General features: G+C 37.8%; 1 protein-coding gene across 1 annotated transcript in view; it reads left to right on the top strand.

The window, feature by feature from the left end:
* The first annotated feature begins 737 nt into the window (after positions 1 to 737).
* Positions 738 to 19,668, top strand: part of CTSS (cathepsin S) — a 36,531-nt gene continuing 17,600 nt past the window's right edge. Inside the window, exons 1-7 of the mRNA XM_057745810.1 lie at positions 738 to 879; positions 1,818 to 1,944; positions 7,786 to 7,908; positions 9,353 to 9,502; positions 11,730 to 11,957; positions 12,970 to 13,135; positions 14,006 to 14,108. Coding sequence (XP_057601793.1) covers positions 854 to 879; positions 1,818 to 1,944; positions 7,786 to 7,908; positions 9,353 to 9,502; positions 11,730 to 11,957; positions 12,970 to 13,135; positions 14,006 to 14,108 — 923 coding nt within the window. The 5' untranslated portion in view covers positions 738 to 853. The remainder of the gene's footprint in view (positions 880 to 1,817; positions 1,945 to 7,785; positions 7,909 to 9,352; positions 9,503 to 11,729; positions 11,958 to 12,969; positions 13,136 to 14,005; positions 14,109 to 19,668) is intronic.

Genomic DNA, 19,668 nt, shown 5'->3' with positions numbered 1-19,668 from the left:
GTAATGATATTGTGTCTCCATAAATTTATATCTGTATGTGTATTAAGCTTTATTTATAATATATTTAGTAATTCAATATAAATATAACAATTTCAATAAAAACTGACAGAATTTTTCAGGACGCTTGATAAACTGATTTTTAAAATGCATATGGAAAAGTTAACAGGCACAAAATGTTAAGACAACTTTGGAAAAGAAGAACAAACATAGTAGTGGCAGGGGTGACTTATCCTGTTAGACATCAAGGCATATTCAAAGCTATTTTTTTTTAATTTCAAAGCTATTTTAATTAAAACATGTGGTATTGAAGGGGCAATGGATAAAAGAACAGATCAGTGAGCTCAGAAACTGACCTACGTAGAAATGGGAATTCTCATTTGGGTGAGAATTAGACAACACATCATGGATGAGTTGTGTTAAAGAGAGTAAGATAGTTTTTCCTAGGAAATCATGGAGGAAACTGGGATTTCAGGAACTTAATTCTAATTTCTTCATAACTAAATTTTTCCATCTGAAAAATTGGTGTTTTTAGGTTAAGTGAATGATCAAAATGATGAGCGATTAAAGGATAAACCTGTACTGGTGTTATTTTGCTGAGTTTGTTCTATTGATCTCCTCTACTGGGGGCTCTTTTTGATGCTTTACTGTACCCACCTTGTTTCCAAAACCACAGGGAGAGAGCCGGAGGTAGCAGATCTAGTTAGATTTTAAATGAAACTGAAATGAAAGTCCACTTCCTCATTGTGGATACCTCATGTGACAAGTTCCAATTTCTTTTTAAAGTCACTTTAACTGAAGTCTCTTTGCTGCCTTCGAAATCTTTGGAGAGAGCCCACCATCAAGCATTCTTAGAATGGGAGCACCTGCTGCTTCTATCATGTATGTACTATGTGTTTTTTTTCTCCTACTTGCTCCTTAAATCCTTCATTTGCTTTTTTAGCTTGCTCTGCCTGCCAGGTTTTACATCGTTTGTTTCAGGAAGTAAACTAAAAATCATTGTCGCTCAATTTGCCTCTTCTTTTTTTGACTGAAGTTAATCTATTTTTGAAAAGTTAATGTCTGTTTGAACATCTAAAGCCCGAGGCTGACACATAGCTTTCTTTGGAATATAATTTGAAGATTTACATGGTTACAAATCCAGCTGTTTTGAATTAAAAAGAAGTGGAAAAGAAAGTAGAATCCAATTTGAGGGAGTTAGTCACTAACTTTTTGTTAAAGTCTCTTTGTATTCAATGTAGAAGTTATGTTTCCCAAAGTAGTTAACTACGTCTCTTGAAATAGATATTTTTAGGGGAAAAAAAGGTAAAAAGATAAAATGATCCAAGGATGTGAAAGCAGTACACAGGAGTTGTCTTTTAACTATCTCTGAAGGTTGTGGATAGACCAGTCCAGTTAAGAAGAGCTTGTGTATGCAGAAATTATGAAGATAAACTAATTTTTCAAAGGTTTGCCTTCTAAAGGATTTTTTTCTTTGCGGGGCTTGGGGTTAGATTTGTTGTCAAATCCTGTAAAGTCCCTGCTTCCTCACCTCCACATCCCCCCAACCTTGGATGTAAATTTGGTTTACCAAATATGAGGAAGTTTTTTGAAAATCACTTTTAAAGTGCTACTAAGAATTGGAAGTGGTATTTCAGACAAAAATGTGCAGTTATTCTCTGTCACTATATAATCCAGAAAGTTTCCTGCATAATTCTGCTTTGTAATATTCCGTCACTTTGACAGACTCTGCATGGCTACTTTTTGTTGTGAAAAAAAAAATATGGTCACAATAGATGCAGCGAACAGCTAATCTTCCTCTGTTCCCTTTCCTTTAACAGGATGAAAACGCTGGTGTGGGTGCTCCTGCTGTGCTCCTCTGCAATGGCACAACTGCACCAAGACCCCACCCTGGACCATCACTGGGATCTCTGGAAGAAAACCTATGGGAAACAATACAAGGAAAAGGTAGATGGGTTGCCACTTGAACAATTTGCTTTTACTCATGCACTTTCCATATTCTGACAAGTAGTGTTTTTTTTTTATTTATTTTTTTATTTTTTGGGGGGTACACCAAGTTCAATCATCTGTTTTTATACACATATCCCCGTATTCCCTCCCTTCCTTGACTCCTCAAGTTGTGTTTTTGATAAATGTTACACACTCTTTTCTTGCCAGATTCTACTCTTGGTACTAGAGATACATCATGAAACAAAACAAAGTTCCTGTTTTTATGGAGCTTATATCCGAAAAGGAGAGACAGGAAAGAAGGAAATTAATAAGCAGATATATAATATGATGCAGGCAGTAGAGAAAAATAAAGCAAGGCGTGGGGGGTTGGAAGGGTCCTGGGTGATGGCTGTGAGGGGTTAGGAGTGATTACTTTACACATATGACAGAACGGTCAGGGAAGGCCTCATATAAGGTGACATTTGCGCAGAGGACTGATAGAAGCCAGGGACTAAGCAAAGTTGATAACTGGAGCGCAGGTCCCAAGCCAAGAGGGTAAGAGTGCATGTTTGAAGAACAAAAAAGCCTGTTTCAGTCCCTCACACAGATAAGCACCGGTAGATGTTATTTCTAGACTCTCACTTCCCACTTTGAATGTTTGTTTTTATTTCAAGACATACTTTTTTTTTTAGGCGCTTTATTGGAATATAATTGCTTTACACTCTTGTACCAGTTTTAGAGGTACACCAAAGTGAATCAGCTGTATTTATACATATATCCCCATATTCCCTCCCTCCCTCGACTCCCCCTCACCCTCCCCATCCCGGCTCTCTGAGGCATCACCCATCACCAAGTTGATCTCCCTTTGTTATACAGCAACTTCCCACTAGCTATCTATTTTACAGTTGGTAGTATATATATGTCTATGCTACTCTCTCACTTTGTCCCAGCTTCCCCTCACCCCCCGACCCCCCAACCTCGTGTCCTCCAGTACATTCTCTGCATCTACATCCTTATTCTTGTCTTGTCACTGGGTTCATCAGTACAACTTTTTTTTTTTTTTTAGATCCCGTATATATGAGTTAGCATACAATGTTTGTTTTTCTCTTTCTGGCTTACTTCACTCTGTATGACAGACTCTAGGTCTATCTACCTCATTACATAGAGCTCCATTTCATTCCTTTTGATAGGTGAGTAATATTCCATTGTATATATATGCCACATCTTCTTTATCCATTTATTTGTTGATGGGCATTTAGGTTGCTTCCATGTCCTGGCTATTGTAAATAGTGCTGCAATAAACATTACGGTACTTTTTTTTGGATTATGGTTTTCTCTGGGTATATGCCAGGAGTGGGATTACTGGGTCATATGGTAGTTCTATTTTCAGTTTTTGAAGGAACCTCCAAACTGTTTTCCATAGTGGCTGTACCAACTTACATTCCCATCAACAGTGCAGGAGAGTTCCCTTTTCTCCACACCCTCTCCAAAATTTATTGTTTCTAGATTTTTTGATGATGGTCATTCTGACTGGTGTGAGGTGATACCTCATTGTGGCTTTGACTTGCATTTCTCTGATGATTAGTGACAAAGCATACTTCTTGATTGATTTTAAGACCTTAACCCTGGTGATTCAAATAACCACATCCTATAGCTGTATAATATTTTTGAGTTTTTCAGCAAGGATTATGTTTTTACCTATTTGATGTATGATTTTTGTATAAAAATGCTGAATTATTTTCTTTCTTTCGTTCTTTGTGCTGGGTCTCAGTTGCAGCAGTTGTGCTCCTTAGTTGCAGCTTGAGGCTCTTTAGTTGCAGCACGTGGGCACCTTAGTTGTGGCAGGCAGGCTCCTTAGTTGTGGCATGCAAACTCTTAGTTGCGGTGTGCATGTGGGATGTAGTTCCCTGACCCGGGATTGAACCTGTGCCCCCTGCATTGAAAGCCCAGAGTCTTAACCACTGCGCCACCAGGGAAGTCCCTGAGTTGTTTTCTTAGTAGTGATGAATTTCACCCTCACCCACTCCCCTTTAGCACCAGACCTGTAATTTCAATGTTAACTAGAGTTAGATGTGCAGTTAGCATCACTACCTGGTTAAATGAATGTTATCTCACTTTTTAATGATTCCAGTCCATCAGGAGGAATGAAAATGACTTTAGATTAGTATCCTACCATTAAAATGTATCTCAAAGTTCTCTTGTTTTTTTCCTTTCCTATACTTCGTTAGATTTATTTTTTTCTTTATTTTTTCACTCTAGTGGTTTGGAAGTATATCTGCACATTTCCGTTACTGGGGTAACAGTAAAATCTTGCTCCAAGACAGAGGGACTGCATCCAGACTCACTACCTAGAACCAGGCCCTAGGCCTGGGTTTTAACACTCAATAAAATGATGCAGAAAAGAGTTGTTGCTGACTACTCATTGGGCTACAGCTTGTCGTAAACTATGGCCTTGGGAGTAGGGGTGAGGGTCAGTGATTCTAGGAGGCACCATGTACATTGTATTCTATGTAAACAAAGCTCCTGGAGGGCAACAGAATCAATAGGCTGAATATGAATTCACTCTGGATAAAATTAAGATAATAGGACCAAAATTATTTTTAAAACTATGTATAATGGAATAACATCTACATGAATGAACAAGAAATTGTGAAATGTATTAGAAATCCAATGAGAAATCTCAGAAATGAAAAAAATATAGTCGTTGAAATAAGAACTCAATACAAAGGGGTAAACTCCAGACTGGAAAGAGCTGGATAGAATCAGCATCTGGAAGGTAGTACTGAGGCATTCACCAAGAAGGCAGCACACGAGAATAAAAAGGAAAAACTGAAAGAGATGAAAGAGAGTTTGAGTCTCCAAAATCCATCTGATGGAATGGTGGAGAAGCAATATTTGAAGAGATACCGGTTGAAAATCTTCCAGATGTGAAAAAAATGTTCCTGAGTCTTCCAGTCAAAAGTGCTTTCCAATTAAAAGTACCCAGGAGAGGAAAATAAAGAAACCCATACCCACGAACATGTCATGAAGCTGCAAAACATCATAGAGAAAGAGGAAAATCACAAAAGTTACCAAAGTTAAAAACATTGTAACAACTAGACTGGCAACTGACCTGTAATCTGCAATAACAGATACCAGAAGACAATGGAGAAATATCTTCAAATAACTGAAGAAAAAGAGCTAGAAATTTATAATCAGCTAAACTATTTTTCAAGTGAGGGTAAAAAAGAAGACATTTTTATTTATTTATTTATTTATTTATTTATTTATTTTTTATTTTTTGAGGTACACCGGGTTCAATCATCTGTATTTATACACATATTTCCGTATTCCCTCCCTCCCTCGACTCCCCCCCACCCTTCCCGTCCCAGTCCTCTAAGGCATCATCCATCCTCGAGTTGAACTCCCTTTGTTATACAGCAACTTCCCACTGGCTATCTATTTTACAGTTGGTAGTATATATATGTCTATGCTACTCTCTCACTTTGTCCCAGCTTCCCCTTCACCCCCAGCCCCCCCAAACCTCGAGTTTTCCAGTCCATTCTCTGCATCTGTGTCCTTGTTCTTGTCTTGTCACTGAGTTCATCAGTACCATTTTTAGATTCCGTATATGTGAGTTAGTATACAATATTTGTCTTTCTCTTTCTGACTTACTTCACTCTGTATGACAGACTCTAGGTCTATCCACCTCATTACATATGGCTCCATCTCATTCCTTTTTATAGCTGAGTAATATTCCATTGTATATATATGCCACATCTTCTGTATCCATTCATTTGTTGATGGGCATTTAGGTTGCGTCCATGTCCTGGCTATTGTAAACAGTGCTGCAATAAACATGATGGTACATGTTTCTTTTGGGATTATGGTTTTCTTTGGGTATATGCCCAGTAGTAGCATTACTGGATCATATGGTAGTTCTATTTTTAGTTTTTTAAGGAACCTCCATATTGTTTTCCATACTGGCTATACCAACTTACATTCCCACCAACAGTGCAGGAGAGTTCCCTTTTCTCCACACCCTCGCCAACATTTGTTGTTTCCAGATTTTGTGATGATGGCCATTCTGATCGGTGTGAGGTGATACCTCATTGTGGCTTTGACTTGCATTTCTCTGATGATTAGGGATGTTGAGCATCTTTTCATGTGTTTGTTGGCCATCTGTATGTCTTCTTTGGAGAAATGTCTATTTAGGTCTTCTGCCCATTTGTGGATTGGGTAATATGCTTTTTTGGTATTAAGCTGCATGAGCTGCTTGTATATTTTGGAGGTTAATCCTTTGTCCGTTGTTTCATAGGCAAGTATTTTTTCCCATTCTGAGGGTTGCCTTCTAGTCTTATTTATGGTTTCTTTTGCTGTGCAAAAGCTTTTAAGTTTCATGAGGTCCAATTTGTTTATTCTTGATTTTATTTCCATGATTCTAGGAGGTGGGTCCAAAAGGATCTTGCTTTGATGGATGTCATAGAGTGTTCTGCCTATGTTTTCCTCTAGGAGTTTGATAGTGCCTGGCCTTACATGTAGGTCTTTAATCCATTTGGAGTTTATTTTTGTGTATGGTGTTAGGAAGTGTTCTCATTTCATCCTTTTACATGTAGCTGTCCAATTGTCCCAGCACCACTTATTGAAGAGGCTGTCTTTTTTCCATTGTATATTGTTGCCTCCTTTGTCAAAGATAAGGTGCCCATATGTGTTTGGGCTTACCACTGAGTTCTCTATTCTATTCCATTGATCTTCCTTTCTATTTTTGTGCCAGTACCATACTGTCTTGATCACTATGGCCTTGTAGTATAGTTTGAAGTCAGGAAGGCTGATTCCACCAACTCCATTTTTCCTTCTCAAGATTGCTTTGGCTATTCGGGGTCTTTTGCATTTCCATACAAATCGTAAGATTTCTTGTTCTAGCTCTGTGAAAAATGCCATTGGTAATTTGATCGGAATTGCATCGAATCTGTAAATTGCTTTGGGTAGTACAGTCATTTTCACTATGTTGATTCTTCCAGTCCAGGAACATGGTATGTCCCTCCATCTGTTTGTGTCGTCTTTGATTTCTTTCATCAGTGTCTTAAAGTTTTCTGCATACAGGTCTTTTGCCTCCTTAGGCAGGTTTATTCCTAGGTATTATCTTCTTTTTGTTGCAATGGTGAATGGGAGAGTTTCCTTCATTTCTCTTTCTGCTCTTCCGTTGTTAGTGTATAGGAATGCAAGAGATTTCTGCGCATTAATTTTGTATCCTGCTACTTTACTAAACTCATCAATTAGTGCTAGCAGTTTTCTGGTAGAGTCTTTAGGGTTTTCTATGTATACTATGATGTCATCTGCAAAGTGTGACAGTTTTACTTCTTTTTTTCCAATTTGGATTCCTTTTATTTCATTTCCTTCTCTGATTGCTGTGGCTAAAACTTCCAAAACTATGTTGAATAATAATGGTGAGAGTGGACACCCTTGTCTTGTTCCTGTTCTTACAGGGAATTCTTTCAGTTTTTCCCCATTTAGAATGATGTTGGAAGAAGACATTTTTAAAAGGCCTATAATGATTAAGTGAGTTTATCACTTACAAAGGATATACTTCAACAAACTGCAATTAAAAAAAAAACTTTTTAGCATATTGAAGAAGTTCATTGTGTATATCTAAAATGATATTAATCATCATCAGAGCAATTAAGAGGAAGAGTTAAGACTAGTGTGCAATTTTACCAGTTATATTGGATATAATCATTTATTTGCATACTCCCAGATAGATCCACATTTAATAGAATGCTTCATATTATGTTTGTGTTCATTATTGAACACATTTGTACAGGATTCAGATTAACAATGTTCTTTTTCCTTATATTTTATTTTTTTATCCTTATATTTTAGAATGAGGAAGTAGCACGGCGTCTCATTTGGGAAAAGAATCTAAAAACTGTGATGCTTCACAACCTGGAGCATTCAATGGGAATGCATTCATATGATCTAGGCATGAACCACCTGGGAGACATGGTAGGTAAATTATAAATAATCCTATTTGCATCTCTGGGTAAACAGGATTTCTGCCTCCCCAAAGGCAATTTGAAGGTAAACAAGAAAGGAGTGTTATCTATATGTGTGTAAAATTAGAAAACAGAATTTAAGGACATTAGAAGTTGTACAGATTCCTTATTTGGTCCTACTGTGATCGCTTTGCTTAACAAATCCCTTCTTTATAGGAATACTTTAAACTCACAGACCACTATTACTTTTATTTTTAAAATTCTAGAAAGCATCACCTAAAGGCTACTCACAATATTTTAGAATAAGTTACCATAGTTATGTAAGTCGAAATTGATAATTTAATGTTGTCCACCTCCTTTCTTAATAGGGGAGTGTGGGTATTTAATATCACAAATAATCTCCCATTAGTTTTTAGATTCTGTTCTACCCTACAAAACTTTTTCACTGTGGCCAAAATTAAGAATCATAGTACCCCTTGGAAAGGAACACCATAAGTAGATTAAATGCAGGAATCTCTTTTATAATTCTTTCTCACAAGGAAAACCAGTTTGGTCCATTTTTTAGAGAACACTTTTATAAAATTCTGCCTTGTTTTGAACCAAAAACCTGCCTCTCTGTAACTTCCAGTTTTTATCATTTTCTTCTTCTTCTTCTTCCCAATGCCTAACTGGGATGTTAACAGCAAAGTGTAAGACTAAAGAGACCCAGCTAATTCACCTACCAGATAGTTACCTATGTTAGTCCTAACTACCACTAGTTTTTCTCAGTTGTTAAATAAAAGGGTGAGTCAAAAATTATCTGCACTCTGGTTATATTAAAACTTCTGTTGGCCACAATGTCTTATCAGCGCTTTCTGTTCAAGGCTACTATCTCCCCAGTCACTGCTGTGCAGCTGTGATCATGTTACATCAGTTCATCTGTAACTGCGATGCAAGCAAAAATGGATGTCCCACTTGTGATTTGCAAGAAAGAAGAGCAGCGTGCAGTGATTCATTTTTTGTGATGTGAGGGTGCGCACGTCCCCATACTTCTGCCCGCACTGTTGACACTCTGCAAAAACTTCATTTTGAGGTGTTAAAGCATCCTCCCTATAGTCCTGATCTTGCTCCATCAGACTTTCACCTGTTTGGTCCCCTGAAAGCAGCCCTATGAGGACAAAGATTCACTTCTGATGAAGAAGTGAAGACAGCAGTGAATTCATGGCTCACAGCTCAGCCTAAAACATTTTTTAATGAGGGAATATGAAAGCTTGTTGACAGATGGACAAAGTGTATTGAAAAGCAAAGAGATTATGTCAAAAAATGATGTATTTGTCTTTTCTAAAAGTTAATTAAAATAAGTCTACCACCAGAGTGAGGATAATTTTTGACTCACTCTCGTATATTCAGTTATAATTATCAGCATATTGAAAAGACAGATATAAGTGAAATGAGCTATCTATGTATCTTTGTAGACCAGTGAAGAAGTGATATCTTTGATGAGTTCCCTGAGAGTTCCCAGCCAATGGCAGAGAAATGTCACTTCCAAGTCAAACCCTAATCAGAAATTGCCTGATTATCTGGACTGGAGAGAGAAGGGATGTGTTACTGAAGTGAAATACCAGGTGAGTATTATCATCCCAGGCCTCTGTACTCCAGGTAGAGATCTCTCTTCCTTAAGTACTCAGTCTAGCTACATAATTTGGCAGTGAATCTCATAGTCTCTTACGTTACTTTTTTTTTTTGGCTGCGTTGGGTCTTCGTTGCTGTGCAAGGGCTTTCTCTAGTTGTGGCGAGCAGGGGCTACTCTTCGTTGCAGTGCATGGGCTTCTCATGGCGGTGGCTTCTCTTGTTGTGAAGCACTGGCTCTAGGCACTCGGGCTTCAGTGGTTGCACACACTGGCTCAGTAGTTGTGGCGCAAGGACTTAGTTGCTCCGCGGCATGTGGGCGGCATGTGGGATCTTCCCGGACCAGGGCTCAAACTCGTGTCCCCTGCATTGGCAGGCAGATTCTTAACCACTGTACCACCAGGGAAGTCCCCCATAGGTTCTAAGTGTTTGCTGTTCTTGTCTTCCCAACAACATTGTGAGCTCCTGGAGGGCCAGGACCACATATCACACTTTTTGTATTCCCTACAGTGCAGAGAACACCAATGGTTAGAGCCACACTAGACTAAGCAAAAAACTGTGAACTAAGCAAATAGGTCTTTAAGACAGATTTCTAGTGTTCATGTTATTCGTCAGCTGCACTGGACACTCCACCAAGTCAATTACTTGAGAAATAGTGTCGTGTGTGAAAGAATTTCAATCAGGAGATTTATTCCTCCACCTCACTTATGAATTTCAGGGTTAAAGGAGAGGAGAAAACTAGAGCTAAGAGTGGCCTGTAAATGGTGCCGGTCAAGTTAATTCATGACTAGGCTTACATTATTAGAGTAAGAAATATGGGCTTTATAAATTTGCTCCTATGTTTTTGTATTTCCTTTAATTTGCTTGTAAAAAAAAAAAGCTACAAAAATTCTACATTAGGGACTTCCCTAGTGGCTCAGCGATTAGGACTGCACTCCCAATGCAGGGGGCCCAGGTTCGATCTCTGGTCAGGGAACTAGATCCTGCATGCGGCAACGAAGATCCTGCGTGCTGCAACGAAGACCCAGGGCAGCCAAATAAATAAATAAATTTTTTTAATCATTAAAAAAAAGAATATAGAATGTTTTTAAAAAATCCGAAATTAGTTATGGATAACTAAGGATAAAACCTTGGAGGTTGGGATAAGGGAGAAGAATCAGTGTCCTGAGTAGCTGCCCCAGGTTGTGACCAAAGAAGAATATAAAAATTAAGAAGTGAATGATGCTGCTAATCTCTTATTCTTTTTTACCTAGATATTTTTCTTTCAACTAGTTTTGGGTTTCTTACTGGAGCCTCCTAAAATAAAAGTTTGAGAAGACCCCATAAACTACATATCTAGTGTTAACTATAAATAATTTAATGAAATCCTTTCTCTGAGTGCTTGCATTTTAATGGGTGATTTTGCTTGGACCAAAAGCAAATTGAATTTGCTTCCTTCCAGTAGAGACCAAAGTAGGATAAGGGGAGGAGAGAGAGAGAGCAATCATGATATGACTTAAAATATTCTGCACCTTTTTTTTTCAAACTGTACAAGGTCTCTTTAATGCCAAAACCTTTGCTTTTTAAAAAAAATCTTTATTGGACTATAATTGCTTTACCGTATTTGTTAGTTTCTGCTGTACAACAAAGTGAATCAGCTATATGTATATATATATCCCCATATCCCCTCCCTCTTGAGCCTCCCTCCCACCCTCCCTATGCCACCCCCTTAGGTCTTTTTAAACTAAAGCAGCTTTGTGTTTTTCTGTTTGTTTGTGCGTCCCTGTAAAATATCTTATGACCAAAAAAATTCTAAAGCAAAAAATGTCTGAAAAATGCTAACCTTGTGATTGAGGCATCATTTGGCAGGAGGAAGGGTATTTTAGGTCAAGGGAATCATCCCAGTTCCTCTCAAAATCACTTAACTGTTAGCATTTTTCTCCCTTACTATGGGATGTAAATAGCTGGGATTTGGTACAGTAAGTACTGTTTCTTAATATGTCTGAATATGGCAATTTTGCTCTGAGCTCAGCCATTCGTAAATATTTATTAAGGTTAGACCTTGCCCAGAGAACGATAAAGTGTTTAGTCTTCATTGCCCCTAAGGGAAGAGGAAACTGTTGTCGGGGGAGCTGTTCCTGGAATTGCTGAAAGTGCTGACATGTTGGAAGCTGCCCAGTGGGTGTCACGGAAGTCATCCTTACTGACTCTATGATTGCCCTTGTGACTTTGTCTCTGTTTTAGGGCTCTTGTGGTGCTTGCTGGGCTTTCAGTGCTGTGGGAGCCCTGGAAGCACAAGTGAAGCTGAAAACAGGAAAGCTGGTGTCTCTGAGTGCACAGAACCTGGTGGATTGCTCAACTGAAAAATATGGGAATAAAGGCTGCAATGGTGGCTTCATGACAGAGGCTTTCCAATACATCATTGATAACAACGGCATCGATTCAGAAGCTTCCTATCCCTACAGAGCCATGGTGTGCCACAAGCAAACTTTTTGTGCTGCCCTTTGACCTTATGCTATCCTTCCAACTCACTGTACTAAACTTATCATCAAGCCAATTTGCTTGAGAAGCAGGGTTGCATGGTGTGTATGTGTTGTGCGGGGTGGGGGGGGAACGAACTTTGATCAAGACTTCTTAAATTCTCGAGAGTTATGCAGCAGCCTTCTTAATTTATCAATGGCACGATGATTTTTTAAACAAGCAAGCAGAGTTGATGCTTAAAAATGGATTTGCAGCAACGCTTCCTTAAAATTCCTTCTGTATATCTGTCTGGTATTTAAACTTTTTTGTCCCACAACCTCCTATGCTCAGATCTTCAACCACACACTTCTTCTACCTACTAAAAAGCTAAATAATGCTCTCCTCTTCCTTGCAGGTTCATCACACGTTTTGTTAAATGATATAAGCAATATATCCATATGACAGAAAATTTAGAAGAGATAAAAAATATCACTTAAAAACCTCCTATCTTAACCACTATTATTTTGAATATTTCTTTCAAGGTCTTTTTCCTTTTAAGCATTTTTAAAACATACTTGTATATACAACAAACATGAATTTGTAACCTCTCGTTTCTCACTCGAAGTAAGGTGTTTTTAAACCAATATTTAAACTGCAGATCGTCTTGTAGATATTATACCATCAAAAAGATTTTAAAGCTCTAGTCTAGAATCTTGATGTAGTATTCCCCAACAATCCACCTTAGAGTCTGAGAGACACTACCCCGGCAACTTCTGCGCACATGAAAATGTACACAATTTAAAACAATAGAATAGTTCTGTATTTCTTCTGTTATTGGTGAAATATAGAACTATTAGGGTTTGGAAGATTTTACTTTTCTTTCTCTAAAAGGAAGAAGGAGACTTAGACACTTGAAAAAGACTAAATGAGGAAAGAAAACATATTTGAAATCCAGATTAGGATACTGTCGATTTATAAAGGAAGTCGAAGTACACTTTTGATCTGATTTATTCTTTTTCCACAGGATGGAAAGTGCCGGTATGATGAAAAAAATCGAGCTGCCACGTGTTCAAGATATATTGAACTTCCCTTCGGCAGTGAAGAGGCCTTAAAAGAAGCTGTGGCCAATAAAGGACCTGTGTCTGTTGCTATAGATGCGAGCCATTCTACTTTCTTCCTCTACAGGAGTGGTAAAAACCCAGACATGTTATCCTCATGCTTTTTACTGCCTTTGCACTGTAAGAAAGAATATTCTCCTTCCCCATCACTATGCTTCTGATTGCTTAGATTAGGTTAAACGGAATCCTCTACCTCGTATCATTTCGTGTACATATTTTTATATCCAGATCTAATTAGTAAAGTAATACTTGTCAAAATTTACCAAGACTACATGGCAGGTACTATGCTAAATTCTTTCTGTGTATTAGCTTGTTTAATCCTTATAATAACCCTATTTTACAGATGAAAAAACTAAGTCTTAGACAGGTTAACTTGCCTAAAGTCATACAGTCTGCAAGTGGTCAGCTGGGATTAGAAACCGTGCTGCCTGCATTCAAAGCCTGAGCTCCCAGCTGCTGTAGGCTCCGTGGAGTGTAGGTGCACCGCAGCAGGGTACAAGGAGGATGCCCACACACAGTAGAACATTGTATTAGACAAACTAGAAGGTTATCATCTTTTTTTTTCTTTTTAAACCTCACCTTAAAGATCATTTAATATAGTAAGGGATGAAAATGTATAGAACAATTTAGGAATATATACAAAGAAATACAATAACATAAGTTAAAAAATAATTAGAAAAAGGTGACAGTTCATCAAAGATTATTTCTGAGGGAACTATGATTAGACTGATGCCAAACTTGGCCAAAAAAATCAAAAACCAAACAAACAAAAAACCGTGACAAATATAGGCGTTGATGGCAAAGAATGATGAACTCTAAATAGTTTAAACATGAGAGCATATGTTCCTGACATATATCCAAAGCAGTCTAATAAAATAGCATTTTCAAATGTCCTTCATTGCCACACATTACTCTTTTTCTCTAAGCATATTTTATTTTCAGGTGTCTACTATGACCCCTCCTGCACTCAGACTGTGAATCATGGTGTACTAGTGGTTGGCTATGGTAACCTTAAAGGGAGAGACTACTGGCTTGTGAAAAACAGGTAATGTACTCACACTTTAATCTATACTTAAGTCAAATCAGGAATTTGAGGGAGCCTCAACAAATGCTTTCTTGTGATTATGATGTGATCATCATGATACTGAAAATGGTGAGTATTTATAGCTTCTTATAAAGTGACACTCTAAATTGCTCAGAATTCATCATTTCCTGTTCTGCGGTCAGCACTTTGTTTTCATGATTAATCTTCTACGATACCTCTCTGATCATTCATTGTCAGTCTCCTTTATGAATACCCGTTCCTCTGCTTAACCCCCAGCTGTTGGTCTTTCCTCCAGGGCTCCGTCCTCTGCCCTTTACTCTTCTTATTCTACATCTTTGTTGGATACAGTCATTCTATTCTTATGATTTCAGCTATAACTATATACTGATGGCTTTCGAGTCTCTAGCTCTAGCTCTGACCTCTGCCCTGAACTTCAAACTTACTTATCTGACACTTGCACTTCCATGTATCTTAGTTTCTCCAAACTCAACATGTCCAGGAAACCCAGGACCCTACCTACCATTTCGTTCCTTCTCAGAACTTCCCATCTCACTAAAAGGCAACACCACACCACACAGTTACCCTATTAGATACTACGGATTTGTCTTAGATCCTCTAGACCTAATCAAGCAACAAGTCGAACTAATTTTACCTCATTATCTGTCCTTGATTCTGCCCCCTCTCCATTTCTTCTATTATTGTTCCAGTTCAGACATCTCTTACCTGGACTACCCCTGTAGCCTTATAACTAGTCTCCTTTACTCTTTTTTTTTTAAAGAAAACTTTAAAAAATTATTTTATATAATTTTTAAAGGTTACTTTCCATTTACAGTTATTGGAAAATACTGGCTATGTTCCCCAGCTTGTACAATACATCCTTGAGCCTGTCTTACACCCAATAGCTAGTACCACCTGCTCCCCCTCCCCATGGGCAACCCCCGACGTTTGTTCTCTACATCTGTGTCTGCTTCCTTTGTGTTATACTCACTAGTGTATTGTATTTTTTAGATTCTACATATAAGCGATGTCATACAGTATTTATTTTTCTCTGACTTATTTCGTTTATCATAATGTCCTCCAAGTCCATCCATGTTGCTGCACATGGCAAAATTTCATGCTTTTTTATGGCTAAGTAAAAAAGGCATAAAAATATGGCTTTACATGTGTGTGATATATATATATATATCTCTCACATTTTCTTCATCCATTTATCTGCTGTTGGACACTTAGGTCGTTTCCATGTCTTGGCAATTGTAAATAATCCTGCTATGAACATTAAGGTGCATGTATCTTTTTGAATTAGTGTTTTTGTTTTTTCAAATATATACCCAGGCCTCCTTTACTGTTTTTTTTTTCTTTCTTCCTCTCCCCGCCCACCCGCTGGCTCCTCACGTCCTTTACTCTTAAGTCTGTCTGTTATACTGCTTCCAATCCAGTTTGTCTAATTTAAGTCTGGGCTTATTCCTATTATACGTAGTACCATTCAGTATAAGATGAATGTTCTCTAGTAGAAAAGACGAGTCGCCTGTTTGGTCTCTACCTGCCTTGCCAGCCTCCGTTCCTGGCACTTGCTCACACTTTTCATTCTAGTTATATTGAAACAGAGACAGTTATAGTTCCCATACATATCATTTTATTTTTAATATCTTCATAACTTGGTGATGCTGGCCCCTCATCCTTTCTCCTCACTTGGTATTCCTCCTTACCCTTCAAAACCAGCTCAGGCATTATCTATACCAGAAAGTTTTCCCTAAATCCTTGGGCTGGGCAACATGTCTTTTTTCCTATGCTCCTAAAATGTCCTATGCATACTGGAGTATTTTACACATTATATTTAAGTTGTATGTTCACCTATCACTCCCATATCCTGTACATGCCTTTGGGGCAGAAATTGTGTCTTGTCTTTGAATCCTCAGCACAGTATGAGGCACCTAACAGACACTCAACACAGGAATTCACTGACATCCATTCAACCCATAAACAAAAGTAATATAGCATCCAGAGGGAAAAAGAGAGGATATGTGAAGAGTGGAGACTAAAACGGGTTTGAAGTTTCTCCTTGTATTAGTTTTCCAGGGCTCCCATAACAAAGTAGCACGAACTGAGTGGCTTAAACAACAGAAATTTATTGTCACACAGTTCTAGAGACTAGAAGTCAGAAGGGCTGTGAGGAAGACAATTTTCAATGCCTTTCCGCTAGCTTCGGAAGGTTTGGTGGCAATCTCTGGCTTTCCTTGGCTTGTAGAAGCATCACCTGTTCTCTGCCTTTATTTCCACATGAATTCTCCCTATGTGTATGTGTGCTTCTGTCCAGTTTTCCCTTTTTATAAGACATTGGTCATATTAGATTAGGGCTCGCCCTAATGACCTCATCTTGGCTAATTATATCTGCAATGATTCTATTTCCAAATAATGTCACATTCTGAAGTACTGGGGATTAGGATTCCAACATATGAATTTGGAAGGGACATAATTCAACCCATAACCCCCCTCAAATCTTTACTGGAAGTACCTAGTCTACAAATCATAAATAAACAAACAAAAAGGTACTTTCCTACGTTTTTCACATTGTGGCCCACAAAGATGGTAATATTTGCATGGCCCACTGGGAAAGTAGTTGAGGGGATTAACATCTTGGTTCATTTGTAATCCGTTCACAGCACTGATCAGCTTGGTTCTAGACCAGTGATAACTTTTTTAAATGGAGCAGTACTTTTTCTCTCTCTCTCTCACACGCACATACACGAAAGTGAGTCAAAAATTATCCGCTCTCTGGTTATATTAAAACTTCTATAAATTCTACAGCCAGAGTGCGGATAGTTTTTGACTCACCCCTATATATATATCTCCTGTTTACTCCCTACAGTAGATATTCTAAATTCTCTTCTCTATTGAAGTTTCTTCTTGAAGATCATATATCTTTTAGGGTTTTAATTCAAAACCTCTTCTCAGCACTTATTAATTAACAAGCATTTACTAGACATCTACAATATGACAGACATTATCTAGGCCATGGAAATACAAAAATTAATAAGAAATCATCATCCTATCCTGTAGGGGCTCACAGTCCACTCGGGAATTAGATGTATTTTTAAACAACAAAATACAACACATCATGGTATAGTATGTCTAAATGGCTGTGGGGGCCATGGAGGAGGAGATGCCTAACTGCCTAAAGCTCCACAGGGAAGGCACTACTTACACAAGTTTTCAGATGAATGGAATTGCTCATATGTTGGAGGAGGGAAATCAGTTGCTCCATGACCCAAGAAGGATATTCAGTGGCACAGAAATGTGAGAGATGTCTCTGCTTTATAAACTCTCTACTGCATTTATTTCTGTGACATCTATGACATCCCACTTTCCTGGCTCGTTTTGCTATGTGAGCTTTAGCCTCATTACTTACATTGTTTTCTTCCACCTGTCCCTTATGCTCTAGCTCTAGCTATGCCAAAGCTAACTCATCTGATCTTTGAGCTTCATCTATTGCCATTATGTGCATGGTCCCAGTTCACAATTTCTAAAAATTACCTTTCTACTAAGCAGCAGATTTTTATGTCCAACTTCCAACTTTAGCTCTACTTTAAAAATCAAAATTCCCTACCCAACCTACCCTACCACCACTCACAACACACACACATACATTCTCTCTCTCTCTCATTCGACATATCTGAAATCAAATTCCCCCGCCCCATGTCGACTCACCCTAAATCCCCCATCCATGAAAATGATTTTAGAATTAGTTCAAGGGAAAATTATTCTCTATTTTGAGTAATATATCACAATCTTCAGATCATCAAAGCCTTGATATCGTCTTGGGCTCTTCCTTCTCTCCATAAACCCACACAGCCCTGTCCTTTAGGCCTCTGAATCCTATGTTATATGTATTTTCTCTTATCCATTCCTAATGACATTATATAATTCAGATTCTATTCTCACCCAGCTATGGAAGTATCTTCTTAAAATATATATCATCCAAACCCATGGTCAAAATTCTAAATAGGCTACCATTTTCATCAAAATAAAGTCCAGACTCCTGGCCAGGCATTCGAGGGTCTCCACTCAGTAGCTTCCAACATAGCCTTCTAGACTTTTCTTCACTATATTCTCATGTACCCATACTCACACTCTGGCCACAGCAAACTACTTTCTCATCATTCCCTAAGTTTAGAGACACTTAGCTATTTCTAATTTGTTACTTATGCCATTTCATTTGTCTGAAATGCCCTTAAAGCCCATTGCTCCCTATGGAAACCCCACCGTCTGAGGTGAAACGGGCACCCTCATGCATCCTAGTGTAAGGGTACATTTTTACAATCCTTCTTGAAAGCAATTTGATTATATGAATCAAGAACTTTTTAACTGTTCATATTCTTCTTCCAATTATTTCCAGTTCTTGGAATCTGTATGAAGAAAATATCCTAAATTTGGGGAAAACTTCATACCTGATTTATGTAAATTGTGGCATTCTTCTTCTTTAATAGTGAAAACTAGCAAGGAACCAAAAATGCCTAACAATAAAGATAGTGTTAAATAAACTATGACATAATCAGTCCATGTATTAGAAATTACGTTTATTCAGACCATTATTAATAACCTAATAAAATACTTGGAATATATGTTTAAATGGAGAAATACATACATAAATACAATATTTCTATATAGTATAAGTATTAAGTTTAAAATAGTATACCCCATTTCTCTGATATATGTTATACTAAAGGACCAGAAGGAATTCTACCAAATGTTAATAATAGTTGTCTTTGTTCTACCTTTATGTGTTTTCAAAATTGTCTTTAACAAACCACTCATTACTTTTAAAATGAAAAAACAAAAAACAACTCATTAAAAAATCCTATTCCTTCTTCAAAACCTACCTCAAATGCTATCTTCCCTACCCCATGCATTTACTCAGAATTGTTTCTCTAACTTCTAACCTTTAGCAATACTTTATAAATTCTATTACAGTATTTAACAAATTGTGCCTTCTGTTACTGCTATTTCTATAAATTAGGCTCCTTTTACTAAACTATAAACTCCTCAAAGGTAGAACAGTTTCTTGTTCATTTTTGCATCTTTGTTTGTACACTGATTCAACATATATTGACTACCTACCAAGTGCCAAGCACAGTGCTAGGTAATGAAAAATACAGCCTTTATATCATCCTTCAATATACTCATAGTTTAAAATCTAGAAAACAAGGAAGTCAGGAAACAGGTAGGTACATGTACAGACCATCGCAATAGAATGTAATAAATGCTAAGATGGAGGTACTCATTCGCTGCAGTGGAAGCACAGAAGAAGAGTACATGGCCTAGCCTAGGGAGCGTGGGAAGGCCTTTCAGCTAGATGATTTGAGTGAATCTTGAAGGACGAGAAGGAAATAGCCAGACGGGAAAGGGCAATCAGAATAGAGGAAGGTAAATGTGCCAAAGTCCAGAACTGAGAGAAAATAAATGAGTTAAGGGAACTACATGTTCTTTTATAAACATTGTAGTGTAAGGAGCCTGTTAGAGAGAGAGGTGAGATAGGAAGGGAACAAATTATGAACAACCACAG

The sequence above is a fragment of the Hippopotamus amphibius genome, chromosome 1 (genome assembly GCF_030028045.1).
Source record: "Hippopotamus amphibius kiboko isolate mHipAmp2 chromosome 1, mHipAmp2.hap2, whole genome shotgun sequence".
In the NCBI taxonomy this organism is placed as follows: domain Eukaryota; kingdom Metazoa; phylum Chordata; class Mammalia; order Artiodactyla; family Hippopotamidae; genus Hippopotamus; species Hippopotamus amphibius.
This window is presented reverse-complemented; position numbering and strand designations above follow the sequence as displayed.